Source organism: Diabrotica virgifera, chromosome 9, assembly GCF_917563875.1.
Source record: "Diabrotica virgifera virgifera chromosome 9, PGI_DIABVI_V3a".
Lineage (NCBI taxonomy): Eukaryota > Metazoa > Arthropoda > Insecta > Coleoptera > Chrysomelidae > Diabrotica > Diabrotica virgifera.
In genome coordinates, this window is record NC_065451.1 from 96,884,998 (window position 1) to 96,902,292 (window position 17,295).

Below are 17,295 nucleotides of genomic sequence, written 5' to 3' on the forward strand. Positions count from 1 at the left end.
AAGAAAAACAAGAAGCATTGAAACTCTATAGAAGAAAGAAGAACACATGGATCTCTGAACAAATGCAAGAATTAGAAACGAATAATAAAGACAACAAGAAATTGTTCGAATAGATAAAACAACAACACATTACCAAAAAATCTGTCACAAAAATAAACAAAAAAGATTGGGAAAAACATTTCACGGACCTATACAAAAACGACAATAAGGCATATTCAGAGGATGAGGATATAAGAGATAACAGAGATGAAGAGGAAGTCGCACCTACTTATTAGGAATTCATGGAGGTATTAAATCAACTAAAAGTAAACAAAACGCCAGGGCCAGATGAAATCAACAACGAACTGATCATCAACGGCGGAGAGGAGCTCACGAAGCGAATGCACAAGTTAATGGTTACAATTTGGAAGGACGAAAGCATGCCCATAGAATGGAAAAACGGACACATCGCACCAATCTTTAAGAAAGGAGATCCAACTAAGTGCTGCAACTACAGACCAATTATGCTACTAAATACAACGTATAAGATATTGACCACAATTATAAGAAACCGACTAAATCAATACACAGAAAAAATTATAGGACCATATCAACAGGGTTTTAGAACAATAGATCAAAGGAAGATCAACAATAGATGCAATACACGTAATGACACAAACAATTGAAAAAATCTATGAACATGACATAGTATTACACATACTATTCATCGACTTCCAACAGGCCTTCAACAGCATATACAGACAACAATTATTAAAAGAAATGAAAAAAATGGAGATACCGGCAAAATTAATAAGACTAACTAGAATGACAATAAAAGACTCAACAGCAAAAGTTAAAACAAATGAAGGCGATACAAATGACATCAAAATAGAACTTGAAGTAAGACAAGGAGACAGTCTGTCAACGACAAACGACACTATTTAATATCGCTCTAGAAGGAGTAATTAGGGACACAGGGCTGAAAAAGACAATTATTCAAAGCTCAACACAGACATAGGATATGCAGATGAACTGGGACTGTTAGCACGAGATAAAAAAAGACTAGAAGAGGCACTTTTAACCCTGGTAAGAGAAGCAAAGACGAGAGGACTAATAATCAATCAGAATAAAACAAAATATCTTATAAGCACACGAGACAATGTAAACAGAATAGCAGAAATAAAGATAGGTGAAAATACATTCCAGAGAGTAGATTGCTTCAAATACCTGGGGGTGATGGTGGACGGCAAAAACGGAAGGAGTATAGAGATAAACGACAGAATTAAAGCAGGTAATAGAGTATATTGGAAATATCACCAACTACTCAAGGGCAAAAACCTGAGCAAAAAAACAAAATCAAAAATATACACAGCAGCAATCAGATCAGTGATAGCCTATGGAGCAGAAGTAATGTGCCTTACGAAAAAAGACGAAGAAAAGTTAAAAATAATTGAGAGAAAAATTATAAGGATACATGGCCCAGTAAAGACAGAAACAGGGGAATATAGAAAGCTGATGAACCATGAAATAATAAATATAAATAAAGGAGAAGATATAGTAAAATTCATTAAAGCACAAAGCCTCAGATGGTTTGGGCACACACAAAGAAGAGGGGTAGAAGAACTGATCAGGAAGATAATGAACTGGAAACCAGTAAAAAATAGACCAAGAGGAAGACCAAAAATTAGATGGGAAGATCAGCTGCTAGACGATATATCAAAGATGGAAATTGCAAACTGGAGAGAAAAGATTCAGGACCGGAGAGAGTGGAAGAAGATAGTAGAGAGGGCAAAAAACATCACAACCTATGAACTAAGACCTAAAGGAAAAGCGGACTAATTTACCGCGTGAAATGGATTAAAAGAGCTCATATTTGAGCGAACTATACTCTAACAAGAGTGAACGGTCCATATAATAATTCCAGGTATGTACCTGTATAAATTACCCTCCTTGAAGTTGATGTAAAAGGTATTCACCATTTATGTATTGTCTTTTGAAAGGATTACTAGAGAAAATCAAAATAAATTTTGAAAAAATGGCTGAAATCGCTGAAATTCTTGTAACAGATTCCGTAATGAGTGTACATGGGTGGTAAATGATTTTAAATTTCACTTAAAGAAAGTGCTAAAAAGTCTACAACATTTATGGTACTGTTCTGCATCTGGTTTCCAGGCAACCTGTTATACCGACGGTTAGTTTTTTTAATATTTTGAGTAGTAACTATGTTGGTTATCAACAATTTGATGTCAAAAATGCACATTTTGCCATTTTTTGTCTACCAGTAAGAAGAAAAACATTCAAAAGAAAATTTAAGATAACCGCATTACAGAGCATGTAAAACAATTTAAACAAGGTTTTATAAATTTCGCTATACTTAATTGTTGCTTATAAAACTATAAATTAAGTCAGTTTAACGTTAATATAACTTATGTAAAAAATACAACTTATATCTCGATATTACGTGAAATAGCTCAAAGAAATGAGTAAAAATACACGGTTTTTATGACACTCAGTGTAACTACGTAACAATTGTTTTAGTTTCTATATGGACGGAATAACAAAATTTATGTAAATCTGACCAATTTTTTCTCAATTTAATTATTTATTGACAATTTAAATGAAAAATAGCCGATTTTAAGAATTTTCGTCTATAAGTTACAATGTTTTACCAAAAAACTGAAAAAAGAACCGATTAGTTTATTATTGAAATAGCCTTAAAATGAGTTGAAGTAAAATAGAATTGGAGCTTTGTTTATCAATAAACATTAACTATTCAAATTTATTTCTTACGTTTTAAGCTAACTACCTGAGGTACCCCTAAACCCTAAAAATGTCATCAAAACGACGATTTTGAAGCTCTTCCGACTGGATTAAAGAAGCTATGAAGCTAAGAAGCTATATATTCAAACAAAAGTTGTGTATTTTTAATTCTAAATTTCAACTATTTAATTAAAAATAAAGTGTTTCAGTTGAAAATTCAAAGTTGCTACACCCACCGCTTTCGCAGGCAGAATAAGAACCCTGCTATTGCATAAGTATATAGATTTTGAAAAACCATTCAAAAAGCATTCCAAAGTTTTTTCGATATGCCGTCTAGTTCTCGAGATATTTGACAATCGCCTTTCTGGACAGAGCCCTTAAATAATGTAAACATTCTTATTCAAGCTAGACATAAGCCGAGTGAGAGAGCTGACCGTGAAATTCATTTGCGATGTTTCCAAATTTACCGGATCTCGGGTTGTCTGCAAAATATATATTTACCATATACACAACGGATCGCGCGCGCTGCCCTCTACAGCGGATTTAGTGGAACCACTACAATATAAAATTCACCAAAAGGGGTGCAAAATGAGGTCCAGACAAAAATAGATTTCCTTGTACCCTAACCATTGTTACATCGAGATGTCACTATATACACGTGAATACAAGGTGAGATCCAAAATCGGATCTCGCCTTGCAAAACGGATCTCATCTTGTATAGCTTATGATACAAACGGATCTCGCCTTGATATGAAGACATATATATATATATATATATATATATATATATATATATATATATATATATATATATATATATATATATATATATATATATATATATACATATATATATATTTATGCACAGATATCAAAGTGAGGTCCTGACATTACGCGCACTTAGTGAGGACCGGTAGAAAACGTAGACATAATCGTTTCAACTCTTCATAGTGACTTTGACAAGTAAATAGCAATTAAAAAATGACGAGTATACACAAAAAAAATTACGTATATGTGCCCCGTATTGTTCAAGTATATTGCCACCCAAGTGAGGCCATTATACGCAGCTATTAAAGTGAGACTGTATATACTTTTTCGTTATGCGCACAAAGTGAGGACAACTTTACGTGTATATTTCCTTACAGCTCATCAAGTGAGGACCATACAGTGTTGTCGATAAATATGAGATTAATCGTTTCTACTGCCTTTTTCTGTATAACACAGTAAGAATTATTATTGTTTCGATGTTTCAGTCACTTGTAGTTATAAGAAGGATGTGGACTCTTTGTTCTTGCTCGTACTGTTTGTTAATTTAATAACATTTTAGTACCTCAGCATTAAATCACGGTAGCCTTATCGGAGACTAGCGTTAACAAAGAAATAGTTTTATATTTTTTAATAATTTACGTTAAAGATGGATAGGAAAGCAAGAATTTTGAAAATAGCGTTAGTTGAGAACAATAATAATCAAAATGGAGGATACAGTGATAGTTCAGTTATGTGAAATTTATATTGAACTTAACATATAAATATAAAAGCCCGACTTTTGATCTAAGGGAACACAGTTTTTACGGTACATACATATCTGTCATTTGTCAACCCCCTCCCTTCCATTTCCCCCACCCCTTATTTTTAAATAGGGAAGAGGGGCGTGTGCTAGCTCATTTGAAAAGATATTCAATTCTCTATCCAGTATTATTAACATTGACATAATTATCTATACAGAGTGTATTTTAGTATAGGTACTGTTGCCCCTGTCGATTTTCATTTTGAAACGACAATTTTCCAACCTTAATTTTAGTATACAAGATGATTTACTTAATTTAATTAAACTTAATGTACCGTTTTTACTGACTTAATTTTACAGTTATTCCACTAGATGGCAAATACAGTGAATATGTGCATATGTTTTATTTCGAATAATCATTTTAAAATAGTTTTAGTTTTCTATTTTCTCTGAAAATTGTTGCAAGCTTCTTGTTCTTATACTTAAAATCATGTCACTACAAATTTATACGAGACTACATATTAAGAGTATAGAAACTATTATAATATATGACATACATGCTTTTTTCCATTTATTGAAGATATTTCACCTTATCCTGAAACAATGCAATGTGACCAAGTGTCCTCAACTAAAAAAATATATCCCACTATTTTGATATTAAATGTATAGTTTGTACTATAAACCGTATTGAAATAGATTGCAACATGTGTGTGTGGTTGGGATATTGACTGCGAAACCTAAGGCTTCATTCGCCTAATCATATTTACCTTTGATTCTTATAACAATAAATAAAATGATTAACATTTTATATCAATATTATAAGTGTTTTTAAACAATATCAGTATGATATATCAGTATTATAAAGTCAAGATAAACAATACTATAACAGAAAGCTTTGAGGTCAAACAAGGACTGCGACAGGGTGATCCATTATCGTCTATAATGTTTAGCATATTACTAGAAAAGGTTATACAGGAAGCAAACATTAATAGAACAGGTCTGATCTACCACAAAAAACATCAGTGCTTGGCATTCGCAGACGATTTGGTAATCTTGGTTAGGAGCAAAATATAACTTATAGAAACACTCATGAAACTCGAGGAGAGGGCAGCAACCAAAGGATTGTATATAAATGAAGTAAAAACCAAGTATATGGAATGGACAAATAAGCAATTCGTTCGGGGGCAATACATAACAATGACAACAGCGAAGGGAACACAGTATAAATTCGAAGAAGTTGAGAGATTTGAGTACTTAGGAACTGTCTTCACAAGAGATCCTAACTGTGAAGAAAAAATACAAAAGAGAATTATGTCGGGCAACCGCGCTATATTTGCTTTTAATGGGTTGTTAAGAAGTAAACATATATCACTAAGGGCAAAACTAAGAACTTACAAGACCGTAATAAGGCCGATAGTAACGTATGCTTCTGAAACATGGGTCACAACAAAAAAACATCAAGAGTTGTTATTAGTTTGGGAGAGGAAAATACTGCGCAAAATCTTCGGTGGGAAAAACTTAAATGGACAATGGGTAAGAAGAACAAATAAGGAACTAACTGAGCTCTATCAAGATCCTAACATACTAGCAGTAATTAAGGCGCAAAGACTTAGATGGTTGGGCCATGTGCAGAGGATGATTCCATCTAGAATTCGCAGAATTGGTACTATCTAGTGCATTGGCAGGGAAAAGACGAAGAGGAAGACCGAGGTCACGATGGAGTAATGGAGTTAGAGAAGATATGAGAAGAATTAACTTAAGGAACTGGGAAACAAAAGCGACTGACAAAAGGGAGTGGAAAAGAATAGTACATCAAGCCATGGGCCTACTAGGCTCGTAGTGCTTACATATTATAATGTGCTTCTTCCGTATTGTTTAGTTTCGCTTCCAGTGATTGTATTTTTTTTTCTTGTTTTTTTTTTGAAATATTTATTTATTATTTTATTACTATATTTTTTTATTGTGCTCATAATAGATTGCAACATTGTCTACAGACATGAATGCAGTAACAATAAATAAAAAATCGGAGATCCACACCCCGGATTTGAAATCGAAACCTCTGCTTTACGAATCCGAGATCCGAGGTCTACCCACTAGGTCACTAGGCTATCGCTCTTAGACAATATTTTTTCCTGAAACGGGGAACTTTTAAAGCCGGGTCTAGACTATGTAACAAAACATGCTAATAACAAAGTTGTACAACAAATTTGTTGTACAACTTTGTTATGTAACTTGTTATAATATAGCATGAGTATCCAGACTATATAACAAAAAACAAAACAACAACATGCGCATAAATTTTGCAGCATTTTAGATGGATAGCTGGTAGGTTAGGTAGTATATAAAATTGCGTCATATAAGTATGGAGGATCTCTTCATAGCAACAGCAGCTTGTGTAATATTGTGGAGGCGACACCGGCGTGTTAAATTAATATTTTAGATGTGTCCTTCATTAGCAGCTCGAGCAAAATATAGGTAGTGGTACAGCTCTTTTAGCTGATCTGGAAAGAGATAACATAGACCCATCGACAGGAGACATTAAATGTGATGGCAGTTTTAAAAACTTCTTAAGAATAGAAAGTTCTGATTTTGAATTTCTTATAAATGAAATCGGCCATAAAATAGGCAGGAAAGACATTTCGAGATGCAATTCCAGTAAGAGAAAGATTAACAGTTATATTATTAGCAAAGTATATTTTTTAAACTTTTTACTCATTGTTTCAGAGAGGAAGTATAACATTTCTGTAAAATTTAATTCCTCAGTATTATCGTCTTCACCTGTTCATGATTGAGTGTCACTGTCTGTTTGAATTGGTGTAGCTGGAGAAGTAGCGGATGTAGGTGTAGTGGACGGAATAGAAAGGCTCAGATATATTGTATGATTGAGTGCCTGTTTGAGTAGCTGATGAAGCAGTCTGCATCTGTGTAGCGAATGAAGTGAATGTTACAGGTTTTATGTCTGAACACTCTGCTCTGTAGAGAATAGTATTTATGTCAAATTTAGAGTTGATTTGCACCGATTTGCTGTTAAGGTTCCGCGTACTGCTTTTCTTTTGTTGGCTTGAGTTATAGGCGTACGTGCATTAGTTTTAACTTTAGTTTCTGTATCTATTTTCACTTCTATTTCAGTCTATTCATCGTGTTTTTTATTTGTTTTTTAAATCAATAAATGTAGCTCATCCCATAGCAATCCCATAATACTCGTTACTTACGAAATAGCTCAATTAAATGGGTAGTCAGTTCTTTCAAAAATTTAGCAAAGAAAAATCTAGCACAATCACTCCAGAATGAACAAGGCGATATGACTCCAACGGTTGCTGCTCGCGTAGGTACTATGCCAGAGAAATGTTTCAATAACATGTTTTTAAGTGTAGATCAGTCGCGGTGCGTTTTTATAACTTTCTTTGATGTTTACCGACATCTGTTGGATAACATAAAACATGCTATATAACCAGAAAAATGTTATACAACACTGTGTTTTAAAACTTGTTTATTTAAAATTTTGTAACAAGTTACAAAACTTTGTTATTTAACATGTTTTGTTACATAGTGTGGACCCGGCTTAACGGTAACTTCTTATAGGTAATACACTACAATTTCTGAATATTTTTTCTGAAATCTATCGAATGGTACCAAACACGACCCCCACGGAGGCGGGGGGGAGGGGGAGGTTACTTTAAAATCTTAAATAGGAACTCCTTTTTTTTTATTTCAGATTTGGATTCTTTGCGTAAAAATAAGCAACTTTTATTCGAAACGTTTTTTCTAATTACGGATAGGTGGCGCTATAATCGGAGAAAACGGGTGTTGGAAATGGAAAATTAAATTAAAATATGGAAAGTCCCCACTAAAATGGAAAATTTTACTCAACTTTTTTGGTTTTAGAACCTAATAATCACAACCCAATAGGTCCCCAAAGCGCTCGAGTGACTGCACATTTAGCATACTTTGCTCCCCTACTATATGTATTATAAATAATATGCAAAGTAATTATTAACCCAAACAACCATAATTCAACTTTTATTTACTAATAAAGAACTGGACGAAAGTGTCACATCAGCTTTTATGAAACACATGAATATTTACATAAAAAGGTAAGTGATCTGCTTGAAATCGATATTCCCAAAATCATCTAAAAATTGTTTATACTTGAGTACTTTGAGACTCTTGTATGAAATGTGAATACCGAAATACGATTAGGAATCTCCATTATGTAATTTTTAAATAATACATAATTCTTAGGAAATGAAAGGTATTATACAAACGTGTTAAAAAATACTACCTACTGAAATTTTTTGATGGCAATAAAATGATGAATTGGTTTATCGAATTTATTTTTAAGGTGATACAGTAGCGATCAACAGGTAGCCAAAACGCGTTCTAAGATTGAGGCTGTATTTTTGAATATTTTTTCGAGATATTTGGCACACGTATTTGTAATATAATAAAGAATGGCGGTACAGAGCCCAATTTGAAAAATATATTAATATGTGGAAATTACTGTGTAAATAAATACAATATTAAAAAAACGAGTCTGTACCGCCATTAAGAAGAACAAAAAAAATACACTTTCTTCAAATAAACTTTTTTAACAGATGCCTAGATTTTGTGTCATTTTGGAACTACTAATGAAATAAAAAATTTTAGTAGTTCCAAAATGACACAAAATCTAGGCATCGGATAAAAAAGTTTATTTGAAGAAAGTGTATTTTTTTGTTCTTCTTAGTGGCGGTATAGGCTCGTTTTTTTAATATTGTATTTAATTACAGAGTAATTTCCACATATTAATATATTTTTTAAATTGGGCTCTGTACCGCCATTCTTTATTATATTACGAATACGTGTGCCACATATCTCGAAAAAATATTCAAAATTACAGCCGCAATCTTGGAATGCGTTTTCGCTACCTGTTGATCGCTACTGTTTCCTCTTAAGTAAAATATGTCATTTGGATATTTTTTTAAACTCGATAGTTCCTAGGGACATGTCGGTAGGATCATCACTTTTGGGAGTTTTGGGAATATCCCAATTGACAACGCAATATACACCGACGCCGTCTACAACGAGCGACGAATCAGAGATGCCAGATTGGGGTACTTTCGCCCATTTTTAGGGTAATCTGAAAGCACATGGGAAAATTTTTATAGGTTGAATTGGTTGGGGAATTTTTCGGGAGGAATATTGAGCAAACTGAATTGCAATATAAATGTATGTAACATATAACATTATATTAACATTATAACCTATCGAGTATTTGCTTCTGATTAAAAAAACCGAAAAATGGTTTTTGGAACAACCGCTTTTTTTGACCAGTTATAACCGCCAGGTTAAACCGTAAGTAAAAAACCGGTATAACCGAAAACCGGTTTTTTGTTCAACAACCGCCATCCCTACCTTGGTTGTTACAAATACAGTTCGCTGGAATAAGTTTTACCCCCCTTATTAACTTATTTATTTTTAGCACATAAGAAAAACGCTCGGAGAGGTCGATTTTTAAAATAATCATAGTATATTACAGCGTCAATGTTTCGAACTTTACGCGATCCCTCTTCTTCAGGTGACAGGCACAACTTTGATTTTTTTAAATAGGAAAGTAAGTACATCATGTGACACCTCATTTAAAGGCTTTTTTCTACAACCGTGTTAAAAATGCAATTTTTAGAACTCCATACGTGCGTTAAAAATGCTACTTTAAGGCAGGGCCGGTTTTAGGGTTCTGAGCGCCCCTGGCAAAATAAAATTTGGCGCCCCTTCATATAAGAATATACAAATTTACTGCAAATATAGAAAAATAGGAAAAAATCAAAATTTTACCAAAAAGAACTATGTAAAAATATATTTATTTAAAAAATAGTAGGATAGTTATTACTTATAACTTATCCAACATAGGGCATAGTATAGCGAGCACATTTTAAGTTCAAGCGACGAAGAAGCGAGGTAAAAGATAAATGCACATTATCAACAACCAGTAAAAATGTGTATAAATAACTATTTAGATGGAAAATAAGCCACAATTAAATTGAAAAAAATAATTTTATTATCGTTTCGACGCCCAAATCGGGTGTCGTTGTCAAAATACAAAATACTACTAAATTAAACAAAAATGTTGTTGCTTAGTAAAAAATTCGTCTAATAATTTATTTAATCTGACTCATTTATAACATTTAATGTGTATAAATCTTCTACAAGACCAAAAAACATGTTGATTGTGCGCAAGATATAGCTGCATCCCCAATAACTAAATTGAGGGAGTGGCATCCACTTAGCATAAAATAGCATGCGGATATTCTTTGCAAACGCGAGCTTGTACATCTTTATTTTTTCTCTTCCTTTTAGAGCCGTTGTGATATCCTTGGCCTTACAATCATCTATGCAAATTCAAATAAAATCATTCATTATTTTTTTATTATCTCATGAGCTTTTTATTATCTCTATGACTCGATACCTATAAAACCAAGCTATGGTTTTAGGTATCGAGTTACTAGGACAAACAATATGCTGCATACTCAAATTAAACCCGGTACTGTGGGATAAGAACATCAGTATAAAAACAAAAAGAAGAATATAATATAACACCATGACAAAAAGTATTCTGAATAATGGGTGTGAAAATTGAATAAAAAGTACGAAAACCAAATGCAAAATAAGAGCAACAGAGATCGAATACCTAAGTAGAAGCTGTAGAAGGGATAGAATAAATAACATAGAGATTAAGAAAATAATGGTAATGAATTCAAGGGATAATAGACAACATAGAACAAAAGAGATTAACCTGGTATGGACATGGCAGAAGAGCAGACCAAAATCGTTGATAAACAGAATAACAGATTGGAGCCCGATAGGAAGAAGGAAGAGAGACAGACCCCGAAAATCTTTTACAGATAAAATGGACGAAGCAATATTAGAAAAGAAACCTGCAGGACTGGAAAAACAGAAAGAACTGAAAATAACGGTCAAGTGAAATAATACAGGAAAAACTATGGAAATCCAGGGTGGTCAAGAAAAAACAGGATGATTCTAAATAAATGCGACAAACTTTAAAGGGTAATTCTATATGAAAAAATAATGACAGTTTGCTCTATAAGCGTATGTCAGCAAATACTTCGTTTCCGAGATATGGGGTGTTGACATTTTTCTTACAAACTGACGATTTCTTTATTGTTCTAAAACCGGTTCAGATATGCAAATGAAATTTGATGTGTTTTAAGAGGTAATTATTGCGCATTTTTTGACATAAAATTAATAATTTTATATCTACTGTTGAAATGGTGTTAATTTTTTTAAAGAAAAACATAGTACGCCACTGAGATATTTCAAATAACAAATCATTTTGGAATTACTCGTTCAATTTATGATATATACAAAAATCTATTATTCCTTTTTTTCATACGTCGTTCGTGCCGTTTTTATGCAAAAAGTGAAACATCTTAAGTATTCGAAATAAATTTCTATATATTCATATTATGAAAAAGAACTTGTCAATTCTAATTCATATAGATATACCTGGTTTGTTTTTTTTATTTCAAATTACACACCCACGGACACACGACAATGTTGATAAAGCAAAGTTTACAGAACAGGAAGACAAAACTATTTAACCATTGAAGCTATAATGACAAGCAGCAGTATAATAATATCACTGACTATTCATAAATTTGTTGATACTTCGTAAATCTGATCTTCGTGTATTTTAAGTATGTATGTATAACATTGTAATACCATAAAAGTGATAGGTATTACCTGACAAATGACCTTTAAAAGCCATAACAATTTTTAGGTTGCATTATTTTTATTAGAGAATTTTTGTGAGCTAGAAATAGTTTTCTTATTGTCACAATTATTTAATATTAATTGTCTTAGGAGTAATCTTAGCCCAAAGATAATCTATAAAGCCCAAAAAAATAGTGAATGTAAAAAATATTATATTTTTTTTTTGTTTAGCTAATGCCTCGACAACTAATGGCCATTGGCATGGTAGGTACGGTAATTTTGAACAGTTAGGTACCTAGTGTCATGTGTAAGTAGTGTGTGTGTTGAGTAAGTGGCTTGTTACTTTGCAATGTCGACGTCTTTGTCTTTGCAAAGAGACGCTAATTGTATCCGAACGTCTGCGGTCCCTCCGGTGAGAACCGATCCCACGAGGACAGAAACTATATTCATTTATTAATTTATAATAAATGAAAAATTTCCGACCCTGGTGAGATTCGAACCCACAACCTTTCGGATTTTTTCGATCCAAAGGCACGCGCTCTTACCACTGAGCCACGGAGGGGGGTAAATATTATATTTATATATCAGCGTCTCTCAAAATTTGGCGCCCCCAAAATTCTGGCGCCCCGGGCGGTCGCCCGGCTCGCCCGCCCCTTTATCCGGCTCTGCTTTAAGGCACTAGTGCTTTAAAAATTTTATGGCACTGCAATTCGTATTGATCGTATAGGCAATTTTGATGTAATGTCAAAAAAATATAAAAATGGAATGTGTCAAGTTCAAGTAAAAGTTTTTGTAGATATTGTCCTGTAATTACGTTTGTAGAAAAAATATTGCATGATATGCGTGTTAAAAAGTGCATTTTTAAGGCACTCATGTGAATTGCAGAACTCGCTGTCGCTCATTCTGCAAACTTTCACATGCGTGCCTTAAACGTGTACTTTTAACACTTATATCATAAATAACTATTGAAATACTGATTACAAAAATTTATAGTTTTAAGCCTTTCTGAGAGCATATGCGCAAAAATTTCGCTCGAATTATTTTTAAATGCGTTCATTTTTTTCGAATACTGAGAAAACCTTAAGTATTTTTAAAAAAATTAAACGCAGAAAGAAATATTACTGTATTATCCATGGTCGAAAGTCCTTGAGAACTTCTATAATATTTATTTTAATAAGTAACAGGGGTGAAAAAAATAGTATGATTTTTAATTTTAAATATATATTACAAAAGAAACTTTTTGTTCATTATAAGGGACTTTCTGCCCTCGGGAATAATGTAGTCTTCTATTTTGCGTTTAAATTTTTTAAAAATACCTATTAGTTATCTCAGGATTCGAAAAAAAATAAATGCGTTTAAAAAGAACTCGACCGAAATTTTGCGCCTACGCTCTCAAAAAGGATTAAAGTATTAAACATTTTTGTATTGTTTGAATTTATGCGACGATTGACGATCCACTGTTTTAAAGATTGGTTGAACAGGTGTTGCCAGTTGTATGGTCCTCACTATGTGTATCGTAAGTTATTCAACAGGGCATAGAATATACATGGTTAGAAAATATACGCCAAAGTCAGCGCCTCTATGCGGAAAATCTCTGAACTAAAAATTGATGTGGACCATACAAAGTGAGGTCCCACTTTTTTTTGTAAAAAAACAGTGTTTGCTATCAGTACATGTCTACGAAAAAGTCTTACATTGATTGACTAAGTGAGGTCCGTATACTGGACCTCACTTTGTACAGGACCTCACTTCAACCGCAGTTTCTTTTGATATGTGGCTCACTTCATACGCTGGGAGTAAATATATATATATATATATATATATATATATATATATATATATATATATATATATATATAAAACGTCCAAGGAGTAATTGGGTTACTAGTAAATAAAAAAGTACTGAGATAACAGCTGGGAAAACCCTGGTACTGAGGAAGCAATGAAAGACTGGTGCTTCAAAGTGAGTGCCTTTTATTTTGGTCAAGCTTTCGCCTATTGTTTTTAGGCTTCTTCAGGACTTGCTACAAAGAAGAACATTCTTTACAAATATGCTTAAAGATAGAACAAGCAATTCTTACCGAAATAGGTGCACTAGTGCTCAGTGAAAATAAGAATACATCTTTTACCTTGCTTTTTTTGTGTATACATAAGTAATACAGATATTTTTGTTGTTATTATTTAGCTAATAAAACCAGATATCGAAACTGAGTCAGATCCTCCCTATTCAACCTAATCCATTGTAAGAAAATTTGGACAAGTGTCGTTAGAAGTTGATTTTTTTATTTACAAAATGACACCTATCGATCCATCGATTGTCAACGTCGTCTTCCGTTTTTTTTACGTCTGACTGACACATAGAAGATTTGTTTAGAGATTTCGAGAGAAGAGACTCGTAACATCAAACAACCATTCGACTGTCACTATTCGAACAGCTGTCTGAAATCACTTCTTCTCTTTTCCATGATGTAATTGTGGTGAGCTTCTGATTAAGAACCTCCCACCCAACCAATTGCAAAGGATGGATCAAAGGTGAAAGAATGCAATGAAAATCGTTAGAATGGCCGACAGCTCAGTTGTCACTTGTTGAACTGTCGTTCGAATCCAACGATACCACTAAACCGGAAGGTAGTGGCGATCTTTGAAATGTAAAGAAAATTATTATGGTTCTTACAATAGATTTGCCATTAAAACACATTTTTTTGGTGGAGAACGTAGAGACGATCAACACTCCAACTGTCACTTGTTGAAATGCCGGCTCCTCACCCGTTCCCTGTGTCTTCTACGTCAAGTTATTAAAAATATTATGGATAGGGAATCTCCCACTCAGACCCGTCATCCGGTTCACTTACAGGAAACGACTATTCTTTATAAAATATGGAGTACAAAATGTAAAACGTAATACTTATTAAAATTGTAAATTTAAAGTGGTCGAAATTTGGACATTAGAATTAGATAATATTTTCTTTATAAACAAGTTAGAAATTGAAGGATTGACTTTATACATTTAAAAGGGTAAAAATGAAAAACATCAAAAGGACACAAATATGTAGTAAAAAATAGACGTAGAAATAAAAATACATTGAATTTATTGTAAGTGAAGGTCACTCACATAAGACTATGGTAATTTCTTTCGTTTTGTGAAATTTTGCTGTAGTAATAAAGTATAAATAGTACTTAAATGTTCAACATCTTTTTTATGGTTTATCGCGTTAGCACAGTTGTTAATGTAGCACATTTCTAAGAATTTACGATGAAAGTCTTTATCTGCCCTATCCAAGATTACGACATCGTCGTAAAGAACCCTATGGTCATTTTCGGAGACATGGATACTTAGGCTCGTAGCTTGTGGTTTGTGTCTACAATCACTTTTGTGGAGCGCTAATCTTTTGCTCAATCGTTGACTTGTTTGACCGATATATATTTTTCCGCACTCACATGGCAAACCATAAACGACATTGCTACATTTAGATGTTGGGGTGCGATCTTTAAGCTTAGAAAAAAATGTATTAAGCTTTCTGTTGTTATAATTCGCTATCTTTATGTTGAAGTCACTAAACAGTCTTGTGAGTGGCTTTGTTAAGTTGTGTATATAGGGTAGTACACCATATTTTGTGGTATTCTCTAAATTTGTGTCATTATGATTGTTAACATTGTTTACTGTCTCATTTCTTAACTCGTTGGAATATAACAATTTTTTGAGCAATTTTGATGGATAACAGTTCTCTATTAAAGTGTCAAACAAAAGTTTTAGGTTTTTTTCTTTGAAACTTAAGTGTGATATCTTAAATATTCTATTTTTCATTCCTATTATAGTGTTGATTTTTTGTTTCATAGGATGGTAAGAATGAAACGGAATGAGTCTACCTGAATTGGTGTCCTTACGATACCAATCCAGGCAGATGATGTTATTATCTGTTCTAACTACTCTAGTGTCTAGGAAAGTGACAGATGAGTATGAATCCTCCTCCTCCACCGTAAACTGTAAGTGAGTGTTATAAGAATTAAATATGCCAAGTGTGCTTTGTACTTCATTACGTGGTACTGCGGTGATTAGATCATCGACATATTGATATAAAAATGGAAATTCGAACTGTACGTTTTGATGTACAAAGTAAAGCAGTTTATTCATGACAATTTCGGCCAGTATAGGAGAAGCAGACCCACCCATCGGTAAACCCATTTTTTGTTAATAAAATTGATCTTGGAACGAGAAAAAAGTGTGATTATATAAAAAGGTTATGATATCCATAAACATTTGTTTAGGGATACTACAATTAGGTTGTACAAGATCAAAATGCTCTTCTATTATTGTTTTTATTAGTTGAAGGGGTATATTCGTAAACAACGAAACTACATCAAAAGACACTACTACAAAACCATCCGGTACTACTTTGTTATTAATTTTTTCAGCGAATTCAAATGTATCTTTAATCCGAAACTTGTTGAAAGACTCAAAAGACGTGGAAAGTATATCTGCGACCATTTTAGAGAGGGGTTGTGTTGATGCTTTTACACATGATACTATTGGCCTTAAAGGTACATCAGGTTTGTGGATTTTTGGCAAACCATAAAATTTAGGAATTATACCATTGTACGTGGTAATCGCTTTAGCGGTTTGTTCAGAGATATACTTTCTTGTCTTCAGTCCTGCAACCAGCTTGTTACATCCGTTCTCCATTCGTAGAGTCGGGTCTCTATCGATCAGTGTATACGTATTCTGGTCATTTAATAGTTCAAGTGATTTTTCATTATAAGCTGATTTCTCCATAATCACGGTGACATTACCTTTGTCTGATTTTGTGACAAGTAAGTTTGGATTATTTTTAAGAAAGATTCTGGTTTCTTTTTCTATTCGAGACGAAGGAGCACTAACTTTTTTGTTAAAATGGATAAAATTAGTAATATAATTAGTGGCTTGACTTCTAACAAGATTCCTATGATTTTCAGGGATCCATGATATGATATTCTCAACTTCACTTAGGAGCTTGAAGATATCTACATCTCTAGGACAGGATTGTAAGCTAAATTTTGGACCCAATGCTAGGAATCCTAAAATCTGTGGTGGTATTTGAGTGTTCGTAATATTTTTTACCCATTTTTTGTTAGTACTACTGTAGTGATTATTTTTAATTTTAACTAAATTTTTTAACTTGTTGATGTTGGTATTTTTAATTTTGTTAAAGATTTTTTTATAAGCCTGTTGTTGTCTGAATAGAAATTCGTCAAGAATATCAGGTGGTAGTACTCTTGCCAAATCACTTATACATTGATCGATATTCATCTCTAACTTTGAAACATATAAAACAGTGTCACTAATTGTAATTTGTTGTAGTTTG

The 17,295-nt window shown here is 33.0% G+C and overlaps 1 protein-coding gene across 1 annotated transcript; it reads right to left on the minus strand.

The window, feature by feature from the left end:
• Nucleotides 1-15,074: 15,074 nt before the first annotated feature.
• Nucleotides 15,075-16,139, minus strand: LOC126891151 (uncharacterized). Its single transcript, XM_050660332.1, has one exon. The coding sequence runs from the start codon at nucleotides 16,137-16,139 to the stop codon at nucleotides 15,075-15,077; it is 1,065 nt and encodes a 354-aa protein (XP_050516289.1).
• Nucleotides 16,140-17,295: the final 1,156 nt, after the last annotated feature.

Excerpts from the sequence above, each read along its gene's own strand:
- LOC126891151 (XM_050660332.1), bottom strand. The coding sequence starts at position 16,139 with ATGGGTTTACCGATGGGTGGGTCTGCTTCTCCTATACTGGCCGAAATT.